The 16,251-nt window shown below is 42.7% G+C and overlaps 1 protein-coding gene and 1 long non-coding RNA gene across 5 annotated transcripts in view; one reads left to right on the top strand and one right to left on the bottom strand.

Moving 5' to 3' along the window:
• The window catches only part of FAM234B (family with sequence similarity 234 member B), a 63,055-nt gene that overhangs the window by 33,604 nt on the left and 13,200 nt on the right, over window positions 1–16,251 (top strand). For all 4 annotated transcript variants that reach the window (XR_008844843.1, XM_056523812.1, XM_056523811.1 and 1 more), the window contains 4 exons: window positions 2,401–2,548; window positions 7,189–7,330; window positions 7,743–7,886; window positions 9,641–9,722. Coding sequence is in view for 3 of the 4 variants with exons in the window: in XM_056523812.1 (XP_056379787.1) it covers window positions 2,401–2,548; window positions 7,189–7,330; window positions 7,743–7,886; window positions 9,641–9,722 (516 nt within the window). In the remaining variant the exon portion in view is untranslated. The remainder of the gene's footprint in view (window positions 1–2,400; window positions 2,549–7,188; window positions 7,331–7,742; window positions 7,887–9,640; window positions 9,723–16,251) is intronic.
• LOC130275621 (uncharacterized) lies at window positions 9–7,841 on the bottom strand. Its single transcript, XR_008844844.1, has 3 exons — window positions 7,712–7,841; window positions 3,412–3,542; window positions 9–249 (listed from the first exon to the last, which is right to left on the bottom strand). It is a non-coding gene; the product is annotated as an uncharacterized LOC130275621 (long non-coding RNA).

The raw sequence follows: 16,251 nt of genomic DNA, 5'->3' as shown, positions 1-16,251 counted from the left end.
TAAGGGAACTACTTGGGGTTCTGTTATTTCCGATATTATCAGGACAAGTCCAGCGTTGTTCTTCTGCCTGTTCTGTATATATAGGTGCAGACAGACGCAGCTCAGTTGCTGTACGACACCCAGCTTGTTCCGTGCGCGAGTCCTTTTCTGACGAATGATTCCTGATGAACCTGCTGGGCATTGTAAGGTTGCCTTGGCTGTTGTCGTGTCTGTGTCTCTCCGCACGGATATTCGCACGACAGGCAACTTCTAAAAGAGTTAAAACAAACGCATTTGTAGGTTCACACAAAATGAATTTGTTGCAGCTTTTTGCAATTGTAAAAATTCGGATTTGTTGCAGATTATCTCTATAGACTTAAAGGGGTATTCCAGGAAAAAAACTTTTTTTTTCCATATATATATATATATATATATATATATATATATATATATATATAATCTCAACTGGTTCCAGAAAGTGAAACAGATTTGTAAATGACTTCTATTAAAAAAATCTTAATCCTTTCAGTACTTATGAGCTGCTGAAGTTGAGTACTTATGAGCTGCTGTCTAAGTGCTCTCTGATGACACGTGTCTCGGGAACTGTCCAGAGTAGAAGCAAATCCCCATAGCAAACCTCTTCTACTCTGTGCAGTTCTCGAGACAAGCAGAGATGTCAGCAGAGAGCACTGTTGCCAGACAGAAAAGAACAACTCCACTTCAGCAGCTGATAATTATTGGAAGGATTAAGATTTTTTAATAGAAGTAATTTACAAATCTCTTTAACTTTCTGTAGCCAGTTGATATACATAAAAAAAAAATATATATTTTCCTGGAATACCGCTTTAAATGGGAAACTCAAAATCTGAAGGAAAAACCCACAATTTTAGATTTGAAAACAATATATATATATTTTTTTTGCAGTGGCAAAATTTGTCTTGTGTATTTCACTTTGAATTGTTTGCAGCTGTTCGGTCAATATTTTTTGCAGCAAATATGACCCACTTTAAGGAGGAATTTATCATTTGCAACTTTTTGACCCATTATTTTTTTTTCAAGCTTAAAGCGTACCCGTCAGATCCAACAAAAAAATAAAAATAAATGTAATATATTAGTCAGTACTTATCAATCATGTATATGTATTTATTTTATTTTATTTTTTGTTCCTAGCGCCTTTATTTTTATTTTTTTTAAATACACCTTTTATGTAGCTCACTTAGGTTAAAATCCTCTCAAAGGGAGGCGGCATGGCCTCACTGTGCAGGCCTCCACCTCCTCCCTTACTATACTGTCAGCATCTGCTGCTCACACCTACCCTAGCATTAGCAAAACTACAACTCCCAGCATGCCCTGACAGTGAGGACATGCTGGGAGTTGTAGTTTTGCTAATCCTAGGGGACATGTGAGGGGCTGCCAGAGAGGTTATAGGGCATAGAGCTTAGCGGCGGGTGAAGAGGTGAGCGGTAGAGGGGAGAGACGCTAGTGACGCGGGCAGTGAGGGGGTTGGTGAAGATGTGAGCTGTGGAGGGGTGACGGGGCCGGCACTGCCTGTGATCCTAGGAGCTCAGCAACAGCCGACATCAGCTGTTTTCCCCCGTGAGCTAGCACTTACAGCATTAGTGATCTGCTAGGACAGTGGTCTTCAACCTGGGGACCTCCAGATGTTTCAAAACTACAACTCCCAGCATGCCCGGACAGCCGATGGCTGTCCGGGCATGCTGGGAGTTGTAGTTTTGCAACATCTGGAGGTCCGCAGGTTGAAGACCACTGTGCTAGGAGCACACTGAGGGAAAACAGCTGATGTCGGCCATTGCTGATCAGAGCTCCAGTGTGATAAAAACTCCTGTATCCCGACTTTACTTAGGGCGTGCTCGCTCCTGGTCACTGTGCGCTCCTGCGGGCGGACTGACAGTCCGGAGCAAGAACTGTAGAGCCATGTGCAGTATATGTATGTGTATGTTCACACTATGGAATTTCCTTGCGGAATTCTGCTCGGAGCTTCCACTGCGTTAATCTAACATTGTTATGAATGGGTTTTCCATTGACTCATTCACAATGAACGTGTTCGTTTTTTAGGCAGATTCCCATAAGGACTGCGTTGCCGTCAACGGTGATGGGGCAGGTCCCAAGTCCTAGCACTGATGGATTTTGGCGGTGGCCTTTACAGGCGGGATCTTTATTACAGGTCGAGATTCTGTAGTGTGAACATTACCTAAGGGTCTGGTCACATCAGTAACAGTCATGTCTATGGGAGGGGGCGTGGCTGCTGTCACTCCCCCTCCCATAGACATGAATGGAGGGGGCGTGGCATGATGTCACTAGGGATACCCCTTTAAGAGCTCATTACACAAATACAGATTTCACTGACACATGTTTGTTAAGAGTTGCACAGCTGAATTTTAGACTTACTTTCTTATGCAGCCAGACCTTGGATTCCTCCTGGTGTCCGGACGCACTGGGAACCCTCTGGGTGAAATTGTAAAATACAGCATCCTGGGTGAAGGAAAACTTCTAGGACCTCAGGCGTACTACACGAGCCAGGGGGCCATTTATATTCTCTTTGGCTTTGGTAAGCTTTTTCCTCTTTTTATCAGAATAATATCATGTGGTAAAGCTTCTTGTTTTTTATTTTTTTGTTTGTTTAGTTTTTTTTTTCACATTTAAAGGGGTTATCCTGGAAAAAAAAACTTATATATATATATATATATATATATATATATATATATCAACTGGCTCCAGAAAGTTAAACAGATTTGTAAATTACTTCTATTAAAAAATCTCAATCCTTTCAGTACTTATGAGCTTCTGAAGTTGAGTTGTTCTTTTCTGTCTAAGTGCTCTCTGATGACACATGTCTCGGGAACCGCCCAGTTTAGAAGCAAATCCCCATAGCAAACCTCTTCTAAACTGGGCGGTTCCCGAGGCATGTGTGATCATAGAGCACTTAGACAGAAAAGAAAAACTCAACTTCAAAAGCTCATAAGTACTGAAAGGATTGAGATTTTTTAATAGAAGTAATTTACAAATCTGTTTAACTTTCTGGAGCCAGTTGATATATATTAAAAAAAAGTTTTTTCCTGGATAACCCTTTTAAAGCAAAAGACTATAGGGGAACAGAGGATCAGTTTCCCAGAGCAACCAATCATTTCAGAGGCCTTTTTAAAAATTTAAGTTGGAATCTGATTGGTTGCTATGGGAAACCACTCCTCCGATGATCTGTTGCACAAAGTTTGGTTAATCTCACCCCGAAGGGCCCATTCACACTGCAGAATTTCTGAGCAGAGAAATTTCTCTCGGAACTTCCACTGCAGCAGCCTCCCATTGGTTTCAATATGATTCTGTTGCACAATGCACTCTGCAGCGTTCTTGCAGCAGAAATTAAAATTTTAGACTCCTGTGTATTGTTTCAAAAAGTATAATAAAGGAACTTACTATTATAATGTTATTAGCCATGGTACAAATCTCTTCATACCAGCTCTGCTCTCTTCCTTGTAGCTATAACATCATGTCACATGAAGTGAATGCAGAAATCTCCAATCCTCCTTTCTTCTCTCCCCTTCTGTCTGCTCAGGAAAAGACATTGATGTTAAAAAGGGAGCTCATATTACTGCTTATTAGCAGGAAACAGGAAGCATTTCTCATATAAAATAGTACTTAGCCTATTCTAATGGAAACTACTCTGACTGAGAGGCTTCTTTCTGCCTTTAAACCTAAAAAGGACAGAAAAGTATGCGTGTTAAAATTTTTTAGGGCCACACAACAGCCTGGTACATTAAAGGAGTACTCCGGTGCGCACTTTTTTCATTTTATCCCGTCCAGGCTGCAAAATAAAAGAAAACACACTTTCTCTTACCTGCCAACGAGCCCCCGGAGCTCCGGTACAGGTGTTCGGTCCCCGGGCTGTATTCTTCTTACTTCCTGTTAGCCCGGCACGTCACACGGAGCTTCAGCCTATCACCGGCCGAGGCGGGACATCGCTGCGGCCAGTGATAGGCTGAAGCTTCGTGTGACGTGCCGGGCTAACAGGAAGTAAGAAGAATACAGCCCGGGGACCGAACACCTGTACCGGAGCTCCGGGGCTCGTTGGCAGGTAAGATAAAGTGTGTTTTCTTTTATTTTGCAGCCCGGACGGGATAAAATGAAAAAAGTGTGCACCGGAGTACTCCTTTAACCTCTCGGCAATCAGAATCCAAAAGTATAAACAACTGAAATGAGGTGCCGTAGCTGAAACATAACTTTTACTATATCCTTTAATTACTACTATAAAGGTGCTACCCAAAAGGTGCTACCTAAAACACAAATCAGTGGATAAAGGAAAGTGCTGGTCACAAAATTCACCCGTCCATCAACTAGTAACTTGGTCAGTCACAAATAAGTTGTATTAGTATCAGTTAATCATATACAACAAAATTGCTAAACAAATACAATGAAAATCATATAATGCACATTATCGTCCCATCCCAAGGCGTTTTTCTGTGCATGTGACATTTTACAATAGTGGTGCAAGCACTTCCTCAGGGGACCAAACTAGGGAAGTGTGCAAATAATAGAATAATTAAAATTATAAGGAGCAATACTAATAAAAAGTAGACAATATGACACAGTCAACCATAAAAGATGAACCCCAGGTAAAATCATATAATGCACATTATTGTCCCATCCCAAGGCGTTTCTGTGCATGCAACATTTTACAACAGTGGGTCAAGCACTTCCTCAGGGGACCAAACTAGGGAAGTGTGCAAATAATAGAATAATTTAAAATTATAAGGAGCAATAATAATAAAAAGTAAACAATATGACTCAGTCAACCATAATAGAGAATGATATCCTAAGCAGCCTAGAAGTAATACTTCACCATGATCCCTGGTTACAATAAGGCCATTTGGACATGGGTGGACAGCCACAGTTTGCTCAGGGTAAATGTATGTATGGGACATAACAGTAACCTTCTCAAGATAGTAGGGGTAGTGGTTGCAGGGCTATAGTACCTCATTTCAGTTGTTTATACTTTTGAAATCTGAAGATAAGTAATATGAGCTCTGCTCTTTAACATAAATGATCTTGTCCCGAGCAAAGGACAAGACCATCTATGTTAAGAGGAAAGCTCATATTACTGAAGCTCTGCTTTCAGAGAGTGTGTCGGGATATCACAGCTACACGCCAGACAGCTCAGCTGACATGGTAGATCTCTGCACTATGGCTAATAATATTATATTAGTAAGTTGCTTTATTATACTTTTTGACCCCATATTCAGGTTGTTTCTTTCGCTGGACAACCCATTTAAAGGGGTAGCCTCTAGATTAAAAGTTATCTTCTGGCTACAGGATAGGTGATAAGTATATATGATGGTGGGGGGGGGGGAATTAGCCTCTGGGATGCTCACTAATTATGGATACAGAGGTCACTTGTCCTCTGAGTGAGTTTACCAGCGGTACTACGTATACTCGACCACTACTCAGATCACTCCGTATCGGGCTTCCAAACATAGAAGATTACAGCACTTGGCTATGTCAATAAGTCGAAAAACTTATCAACAGTGTGGGAAAATAGCTATCAGGTAGGGGCAGGGAACAAGTCAATGATGCCCTTGTGGTAAACCCAGCTAAATAGTAATATGGATATACCCTGCCTAACGCAATAAAACAACAAAATAACCTATAAAGACAAATTGCAGCAGAACTGGGTGCAATATAAAAATATATATCTTTATTAATAAGAATTAAAAATACAAATACATGGGCCAAAAGACCAATACACATACAGAAATGAAAAGGGATGACATGAGGAGGGACAACTGAAAAAACAGGCAGTCCTGTGTGGCAGATGATAAAAGGACAATGATAAACACCGGGCGTATGCCGGTCATATAGAAAACGTATGGCAAGGTATCGGCACGCTATGTAAACAATTAAAAATGTGTACTAAAACCCTGATGGGGATGACTACATCACACAAGTGTTGCATAATAAACAAAAGCTGAAGCCGATAGGTGTGATGTAGTCATCCCCATCAGGGTTTTAAGGGGAGATTTATCAAAACCTGTGCAAAGGAAAAGTTGTCCAGTTGCCCATAGCAACCAATCAGATTGCTTCTTTCATTTTGCAGAGGCCTTGTTAAAAATGAAAGAAGCCATCTTATTGGTTGCTATGGGCAACTTGGCAACTTTCCTCTGGACAGGTTTTGATAAATCTCCCCCTTAGTTCACATAGCTAATTGTTTACATAGCGTGCCGATACCTTGCCGTACGTTTTCTATATGACCGGCATACGCCCAGTGTTTTTCCTTGTCCTTTTATCATCTGCCACACAGGACTGCCCGTTTTTTTCAGTTGTCCCTCCTCATGTTATCCCTTTTCATTTATGTATGTGTTTTGGTCTTTTGGCCCATGTAGTTGTATTTTTAATTATTATTAAGGTGGTGTGGTGAGCTAATTTGCATAATTTTGTACACAGAAGCCCGCGGAGTGCTAAATGGCCTACTTGAATCTCCCTTTTTATACCAGAAGTGGTGCCCTCTCCCTGAGGAAAATACTGACCCCGTTTAACTAGTCACAGGCCTCTCACCCCAGCCAAGCCAGATAACCCTGCTCTGTACTGACGAGGGGCAAGCACCCCGAAACAGCTGTCTGCAGATGGGTCCTCTTTCCTTCTGGAGAGAGAGTTCTGGCTTGGCATAAATCCCAATCAGTTCTGAGACTTCTTAAGCTGTTTTGCAGGATGCACTACCTGTGAAGGTGGTGTGGTGAGCTAATTTGCATATTTTTGTACCCAGAAGCCCGCGGAGTGCTAAATGGCCTACTTGAATCTCCGTTTTTACACCAGAAGTGGTGCTCTCTCCCTGAGGAAAATACTGACCCCATTTAACTAATCGTTATTAATAAAGATATATTTTTATATTGAACCCAGTTCTGCTGCAATTTGTCTTTATAGGTTATTATGTCAATAAGTCCCATAGAGAGTGATTGGATCAGTGGCTGAGCATGCGTACTGCTGCTCCGTTTACTTAGGCATCTCTGTTCTCGTGATCAGTGGGGGTCTCAGCAGTTTGACCACCACCATCAGATACTTCTAAACTATTCTCTGTATAGGGGTTAATTTTTAGTCTTGGGATAACCCTTATAGTTCCCATGTACATGCGTTCTACAGAGACTGAAACAATACACACATTCTGCTCTGAAAGCCTTTGATAACCTTTGATATTCTGTATAGGGAACATCCAGGCGGTGGCACTAAGGGATATATATGCACAGGCTAAAACGGGAGGTAATTTCCCAAGTGCCCTCCAGAGGATCGATCCAGACTGGGAGAAGAGAAGATCGGTCAATCACTCCAAACTGATCAATGTTTACAGGTATCTACCTAATGGAATGATTATTCCCATCTGGAGGGCCACAGTTTGGAGACCACTGTTCTAACTGACCGCTGGGACCCCCTACGTTCTCCCTGGCTCTCCTACTAAATGGGGAGTGTCGCCCTTCGCATGAAACAACGCACCCCTCCATTCATCTCTAAGGGAGAGCCTGATCGCTGCACTCGGGTATCTTTGGCTCTAACATAGAGCTGCATGGAGGGAGCATGTCGGCCGCAGCTTTGAGCGGCGGTCAACGCGTTCCATTTAGGAGGGCGCCATGTCAGAGATCATGGGGGGGTCCCAAAAGTCGGACCCCCCCGCAATCTGACACTTATCCCCTATACTTAGGGGATACATTTTTCTGTCCAACATCAGAGTCACCTTTGGGTAACCTTTTCTTGTAATTTCTCAGTGCCGGGGTGGAGTTTCTTCAGACTGTTCCGGTCTTTCTCAGTAACTTCAGTGATCTTCTTGTCACAACAAAAGAGGCCGTAACCCTCATGCGGGGCCAAGATCTAGAGCAGAGATGGCGCGTCAGCCTGAACAATATCTACAGGTCTGTATTACACAATTGACAGTTCACTCCAGATATTGGGGTTCAGAATATTGGGATTCTGTTAGATTAGATTATTTCTTATGTGCTACAACCTTTTAAAAAAATATAAACGTATTTAAAAATGCTTTGAATTGCCATATTCTGACCCCTGTACCCTTTTTCCTCTTTTTATCCATTTTCAAAGCTGTGTGAAATTTTTTTTTTGTACTGTGATTTTTAGTCTATATCTGTACCATTATGGTGTACATGGGACTTTTTAAGTTATTTTTTTTTAAGTACCCCTAGGGGACTTGTATAAGCAATCATCTGACTGCTTCTAGGGGACTTTTATAAGCAATCATCCGACTGCTTCTAGGGGACTTGTATAAGCAATCATCTAACTACTTCTAGGAAACTTGTATAAGCAATCATTTAACTACTTCTAGGAAACTTGTATAAACAATTACCCAACTTCTTCTAGGGGACTTGTATAAGCAATCATCTGTTTCTAAAGGACTTGTACAAGCAATCATCTGACTGCATCTAGGAAACTTGTATAAACAATCACCCAACTGCTTCTAGGAGACTTGTATAAGCAATCATCCATCATGCTTATGAGATCCAATACAAAATGGATGTATTGCATTGATCTATTCAATTGGTGATCCACTAGTACAGCCCAACTATGACAGGCTGTAAGAATGAATTTGCCCTGGATGCTGCTGTCAGGATTCACAGTGGCATCTAGAGGGTTAAATAGCTGGCATCAGTGCTCTCTCCGTTCTGCCTGTTGACGGAAAATTCAGCTGCTGAAAGCAGTCGGCAGCCGCTGGGTATTTTAAAGGCTCAGTTCCTATCCAAAAATAGAGGTCATGGGTCAATAAAGGAAAACTGACAGTAGGGTCATCCATGCTAACCTGGTGGTACTGGGTGCTGGTGCGGGTGATGTTGATCACAACAGTGTGTTTATCATTAGCCTACATTACACTGTTTAGGAGAACGACATATGCGAAAAAGAAAAACACTGTTATGATCAGCATCCAGTACCAGCAGGTTAGTATGTGTGACGCTGCGATCAGCTTGCTTTTAAAGGGGTATTCCAGGCCAAAACTTTTTTTTTTATATATATCAACTGGCTCCGGAAAGTTCAACAGATTTGATTTGTAAATTACTTCTATTAAAAAATCTTAATCCTTCCAATAGTTATTAGCTTCTGAAGTTGAGTTGTTGTTTTCTGTCTAACTGCTCTCTGATGACTCACGTCCCGGGAGCTGTGCAGTTCCTATGGGGATATTCTCCCATCATGCACAGCTCCCGGGACGTGACATCATCATTGAGCATTTAGACAGAAAACTTCAGAAGCTTATAACTATTGGAAGGATTAAGATTTTTTAATAGAAGTAATTTACAAATCTGTTTAACTTTCCAGAGGAAGTTGATATATATAAAAAAAGGTTTTGCCTGGAATACCCCTTTAAGGCGTTAATGTAATACAGTAAGTGTCTTGCTGTAACTTGAATGATGTTCATGAAATTTGGATTTGTTGAGCAATGTGTATAATATAATATTCTGTTTATATATATAATATATCCTATAGACTGTAAAGCAGTGTTTCCCAACCAGGGTGCCTCCAGCTGTTGCAAAACTACAACTTCCAGCATGCTCGGACAGCCTTTGGCTGTCCGGGCATGCTGGGAGTTGTAGTTTTGCAACAGCTGGTGGCACCCTGGTTGGGAAACACTGGTGTAAAGTAACACTATTACATCCTCCTACAGCCGTCCACAGCCCGGTTACTTCAACAGTGATGGAATCCTGGATTTCTTCATACAGATCCAGAGCAGTACCGCTGAGAAGAAGGTAATAGAAATGGACAATTATCACTGGCTTATAGTGAACACTGCACAGTAGACTCTGCCAGATGTGGCTCATAAGGTTTGATCATTCTGGATGCTGAGACCCCCACTAATCTCTATATATAGCCTGGAGAAGTGCTCGGCCGAGTGCCTGTGTCCCCTTCTCGCTGCAGGGGTGGACTTTCCTGGGCTCTTTTTTTTTTTTTTTTAATCAACTGGTGCCAGATTTGTAAATTACTTCTATTAAAAAATCTTTACCCTTCTAGTACTTATTAGCAGCTGTATGCTACAGAGGAAATTATTTTCTTTTTGAATTTCTTTTTTGTCTTGTCCACAGTGCTCTCTGCTGACACCTGATGCCCGTATCAGGAACTTTCCAGAGCAGGAGAAAATCCCCATTGCAAACCTATGCTGCTCTGGACAGTTCCTGACACGGACAGAGGTGTCCGCAGAGAGCACTGTGGACAAGACAATATGTATTATACAGCAGCTGATAAGTACTGAAAGGATTAAGATTTTTAAATAGAAGTAATTTACAAATCTGTAAAGGGGTATTCCGGTGAAAAACAACTTTTTTCATATCAACTGGCTCCAGAAAGGTAAACAGATTTGTAAATTACTTTTATTTAAAAAAAACTTACCATTACTTATCAGCTGCTGAAGTTGAGTTCTTTTCTGTCTGTGCTGACACCTCTGTCTGTCTCAGGAACTGTCCAGAGTAGTATAGGTTTGCTATGAGGATTTGCTGCTACTCTGGACAGTTTCTGAGACAGACAGAGGTGTCAGCAGAGAGCATTGTGATCAGACAGAAAAGAAGAACTCAACTTCAGCAGCTGATAAGTACTGGTTGGATTAAGATTTTTTTATAGACGTAATTTACAAATCTGTTTAACTTTCTGGAGCCAGTTGGAACTTCGCTCCGTGCCTGATGACTGGCGATGCAGGGCGGAGGCTCGTAATGTCACTGCCACACCCCGCTCGTTTCTTCACGGCCATGCCCCCTCCCATAGACTTGCATTGAGGGGGCGTGGCCATGACTTCATGAGCCTCCGGAGCTGCGCCCGACGCTCTAAATGAAAGGGAGATTGTGGGGGTCCCCAGCGGTGGGACCCCCACGATCAGAAATCTTATCCCCTATCCTTTTGATAGGGTATAAGATGTCTAGGGGCAGAGTACCCCTTTAAGGGCATTATATTAGTGCGACTGCAGAGTGATGCCAGTCCGGGCTCCTTTTTAACATACCTTAGTGCCACAGAGTTTTTCTAGTCCCTACTGTAATTTCAAGTTTACCGCTGGGTCCCATTATTGGCCAGGATCGAGCAGCCAATCACGGGACCCAGTGCGAAATTTGATCTTACAGTAGAACCTAGAAAAACTCTGTGGCTCCGTTATATGTTAAAAGGAGCCCAGGCTGGCATCACTCTGCAGCCACCCGAGACTCCTGCAGACGGGCTGGGAGATGTGCAGGAGCCGTTCCTGGCATCCCTCAGCACTGCGGTACACACTGAGGGATGGCTAGGTACGGCTCCTGCACATCTCCCGGCCCGGCTGCGGGATTCCTGAGCAACTGCAGTGTTATGTCAGCCCGGGCTCCCTTTGCTATGGTGCCGCAGAGTTTACTGTAATTTCAAAAAAAAAAAAATTTGTACATTTAGGGGGAAAAAAAGTGGTAAAAAAATGTAATAAATACATATATATACAGTACAGACCAAAAGTTTGGACACACTTTCTCATTCATAGCTTTCTTTATTTTCATGACTATGAAAATTGTAGATTCACACTGAAGGCATCAAAATTATGAATTAACACATGTGGAATTATATACATAACAAAATAGTGTGAAACAACTGAAAATATGTCATATTCTAGGTTCTTCAAAGTAGCCACCTTTTGCTTTGATTACTGCTTTGCACACTCTTGGCATTCTCTTGTTGAGATTCAAGGGGTAGTCACCTGAAATGGTTTTCACTTCACAGGTTTGCTGGTGTGGGGGAGGAGGTGTGATGGTGTGGGGGTGCTTTGCTGGTGACACTGTTGGGGATTTATTCAAAATTGAATGCATACTGAACCAGCATGGCTACCACAGCATCTTGCAGCGGCTGCTATTCCATCCGATTTGCGTTTAGTTGGACCATCATTTATTTTTCAACAGGACAATGACCCCAAACACCTCCAGGCTGTGTAAGGGCTATTTGACCAAGAAGGAGAGTGATGGGGTGCTGCGCCAGATGACCTGGCCTCCACAGTCACCGGACCTGAACCCAATCGAGATGGTTTGGGGTGAGCTGGATCACAGAGTTAAGGCAAAAAGGGCCAATAAGTGCTAAGCATCTCTGGGAACTCCTTCAAGACTGTTGGAAGACCATTTCAGGTGACTACCTCTTGAAGCTCATCAAGAGAATGAGTGTGCAAAGCAGTAATCAAAGCAAAAGGTGGCTAGAACCTACAATATGACATATTTTCACACTTTTTTGTTATGTATATAATTCCACATGTGTTAACCCCTACAGGACCCATGACTTAATGGTACGTCCCGACACCCTGGGTCTTAAGGACCAGGGACGTACATTTACGTCATGGGCAGTTCTAGTCCCCGCCGTGCGCCGGGCGGGGATCGGAGCGGGATGCCTGCTGAAATCATTCAGCAGGCATCCCGTGCAAATGCCCAGGGGGGTCATTAGACCCTTCCATTTCGGCGATCGCGGCAAATTGCAAGTGAATTCACACTTGCGATTTGCGCGATTACGGGTCTATAGTGACCCGGTGACCCGGAATAGAAGGGGGATCGTGGGTGTCTAAGACACCCAGGATCCCCCTGAAGCGATAGGAGTGAGGTGGCAGGGTTGCCACCCCTCCTATCCCTGCTATTGGTGGTCTAGACGCGACCACCAATAGCAGATCGGGGGCGGGGGGGGTTTACTTTCGTTTTCCCCATCCTGCCCTCCCACAATAGGCGGGGCAGGACGGGGACCGGCGCCAAAGATCCACTTACCGATCCGGGCGGGCGACGGAGGCTGCGGGCGACGGAGATCGGCGGGCGGCGATGACGTGTGGCTGGATCCAACGGAAGCCGGTGAGTTGCCTAGCAACATCTGGAGGGTACAGTTTGAGACCATTATACAGAGGTCTCTAACTGTAGCCCTCCAGATGTTGCAAAACTACAACTCCCAGCATGCCCAGACAGCTGTTTGGGCATGCTGGAATATGTAGTTTTGCAACAGCTGGAGGGCTACAGTTTGAGACCACTATATAGTGGTCCCTAAACTGTAGCCCTCCAGATCTTGCAAAACTACAACTCCTAGCATGCTCAAACAACTGTTTGCTGTCAGGGCATGCTGGCAATTGTAGTTTTGCAACAGCTGGAGGACCACAGTTTGGAGATCACTTTGCAGTGTTCTCTAAAACTGTAGCCCTCCAGATGTTGCAAAACTGCAAATCCCAGCATGTCCAAACAGCAATCAGCTGTCTCGGCATTCTGGGAGTTGTAGTTGCGTACATCCAGCTATTGCATAACTACATCTCCCAGCATGCCCTTCGGCGATCAGTACATGCTGGGAGTTGTAGTTTTGCAACAGCTGGAGGCACACTGGTTGGAAAATACTGTTAGGTAACAGAACCTAACTGAAGGTTTTCCAACCAGTGTGTCTCCAGCTGTTGCAAAAGTAATACTCCCAGCATGCACGGTCTGTCAGTACATGCTGGGAGTTGTAGTTTTGAAACAGCTGGAGGTTTGCCCCCCCATGTGAACGTACAGGGTACATTCACACGGGCAGGCTTACAGTAAATTTCCTGCTTCAAGTTTGGGCTGCGGCAAATTTTTTGCCGCAGCTCAAACTTCTAGCGAGAAACTCACCGTAACCCGCCAGTGTGAATGTACCCTAAAAACACTACACTACACTAACACATAATAAAGAGTTAAACACTACATATACACCTCTTACACTGTCCCCCCCCTATAAAAATGAAAAACGTATTGTATGGCAGTGTTTCCAAAACGGAGCCTCCAGCTGTTGCAAAACAACAACTCCCAGCATTTCCGGACAGCCACTGACTGTCCAGGCATGCTGGGAATTTAGCAACAGCTGGAGGCACCCTGTTTGGGAATCACTGGTGTAGAATACCCCTATGTCCACCCCTATGCAATCCCTAATTTAGTCCTCAAATGCGCATGGCGCTCTCTCACTTCGGAGCCCTGTCGTATTTCAAGGAAACAGTTTAGGGCCACATATGGGGTATCTCCGTACTCGGGAGAAATTGCACTACAAATTTTGGGGGGCTTTTTCTCATTTTACCCCTTATGAAAAGGAAAAGTTGGGGCTACACCAGCTTGTTAGTGTAAAAAAAAAAAAAAAATTACACTAACATGCTGGTGTTGCCCTTTACTTTTTATTTTCACAAGCGTTAAAAGGAAAAAAAGACCCCCAAAATTTGTAACGCAATTTCTCCTGAGTACAGAAATACCCCATATGTGGGCGTAAAATACTCTGCGGGCGCACAACAAGGCTCAGGAGTGAGAGCGCACCATGTACATTTGAAGTTTAAATTGGTGATTTGCACAGGGGTGGCTGATTTCACAGCGGTTCTGACATAAACGCAAAAAAATAAATACCCACATGTGATCCCATTTTGGAAACTACACCCCTCACGTAATGTAATAAGGGGTACAGTGAGCATTTATGCCCCACAGGTGTCTGACAGATTTTTGGAACTGTGGTCCGTGAAAATGAAAAATTTTATTTTTCATTTGCACAGCCCACTGTTCCAAAGATCTGTCAAACGCCAGTGGGGTGTAAATACTCACTGCACCCCTTATTAAATTCTGTGAGGGGTGTAGTTTCCAAAATAGGGTCACATGTGGGAGGTTCCACTGTTCTGGCACCACGGGGGGCTTTGTAAATGCACGTGGCCCCTGACTTCCATTCCAAACAATTTTTTCCCAAAAGCTCAATGGCGCTCCTTCTCTTCTCAGCATTGTAGTGTGCCAGCAGAGCACTTGACGTCCACAAATGGGGTATTTCCATACTCAGAAGAGATGGGTTTACAAATTTTGGGGGGTCTTTTCTGCTATTAACCCTTGCAAAAATGTGAAATTTGGGGGGAAACACACATTTTAGTGAAAACATTTTTTTTTTTTTACATATGCAAAAGTCGTGAAACCCCTGTGGGGTATTAAGGGTATTCCTTGTTACGTTCCTCAAGGGGTCTATTTTCCAAAATGGTATGCCATGTGTTTTTTTTTTGCTGTTCTGGCACCATAAGGGCTTCCTAAATGCGATATGCCCCCCGAGCAAAATTTTCTCTCAAAAAGCCAAATATGACTCCTCTCTTCTGAGCATTGTAGTTCGCCCGTAGTGCACTTCAGGTCAACTTATGGGGTACCTCCATACTCAGAAGAGATGGGGTTACAAATTTTGGGGGGTCTTTTCTGCTATTAACCCTTGCAAAAATCTGAAATTTGGGGGGAAACACACATTTTAGTGAAACAAAATAATTTTTTTTACATATGCAAAAGTCGTAAAACACCTGTGGGGTATTAAGGCTCACTTAATTCCTTGTTACGTTCCTCAAGGGGTCTAGTTTCCAAAATGGTATGGCATGTGTTTTTTTTTTTTGCTGTTCTGGCACCATAGGGGCTTCCTAAATGCAACATGCCCCCCAAAAACCATTTCAGAAAAACGTACTCTCCAAAATCCCCTTGTCGCTCCTTCGCTTCTGAGCCCTCTACTGCGTCCGCCGAACAATTTACATAGACATATGAGGTATGTCCTTACTCGAGAGAAATTGGGCTACAAATATAAGTATACATTTTCTCCTTTTACCCCTTGTAGAAATTAAAAAATTGGGTCTACAAGAACATGCGGGTGTAAAAAATGAAGATTGTGAATTTTCTCCTTCACTTTGCTGTTATTCCTGTGAAACACCTAAAGGGTTAAAATGCTGACTGAATGTCATTTTGAATACTTTGAGGGGTGCAGTTTTTATAATGGGGTCATTTGTGGGGTATTTCTAAGATGAAGACCCTTCAAATCCACTTCAAACCTGAACTGGTCCCTGAAAAATAGTTAGTTTGAAAATTTTGTGAAAAATTGGAAAATTGCTGCTGAACTTTGAAGCCCTCTGATATCTTCCAAAAGTAAAAAATGTATGTCAATTTTATGATGCAAACATAAAGTAGACATATTGTATATGTGAATCAAATTTTTTTTATTTGGAATATCCATTTTCCTTACAAGCAGAGAGCTTCAAAGTTAGAAAAATTCAAAATTTTCATCAAATTTTGGGATTTTTCACCAAGAAAGGATGCAAGTTACCATAAAATTTTACCACTATGTTAAAGTAGAATATGTCACGAAAAAACAATCTCGGAATCAGAATAATATGTCAAAGCATTCCAGAGTTATTAATGTTTAAAGTGACTGTGGTCAGATGTGCAAAAAACGCTCTGGTCCTAAGGTGTAAAATGGCCTGGTCCTTAAGGGGTTAATTCATAGTTTTGATGCCTTCAGTATGAATCTAGAATTTTCATAGTCATG

This window comes from Hyla sarda, chromosome 6 (assembly GCF_029499605.1).
Source record: "Hyla sarda isolate aHylSar1 chromosome 6, aHylSar1.hap1, whole genome shotgun sequence".
NCBI lineage: Eukaryota > Metazoa > Chordata > Amphibia > Anura > Hylidae > Hyla > Hyla sarda.
The sequence above is the reverse complement of the archived record's forward strand: the minus strand, read 5'-3'. Positions and strand labels throughout refer to the sequence as shown.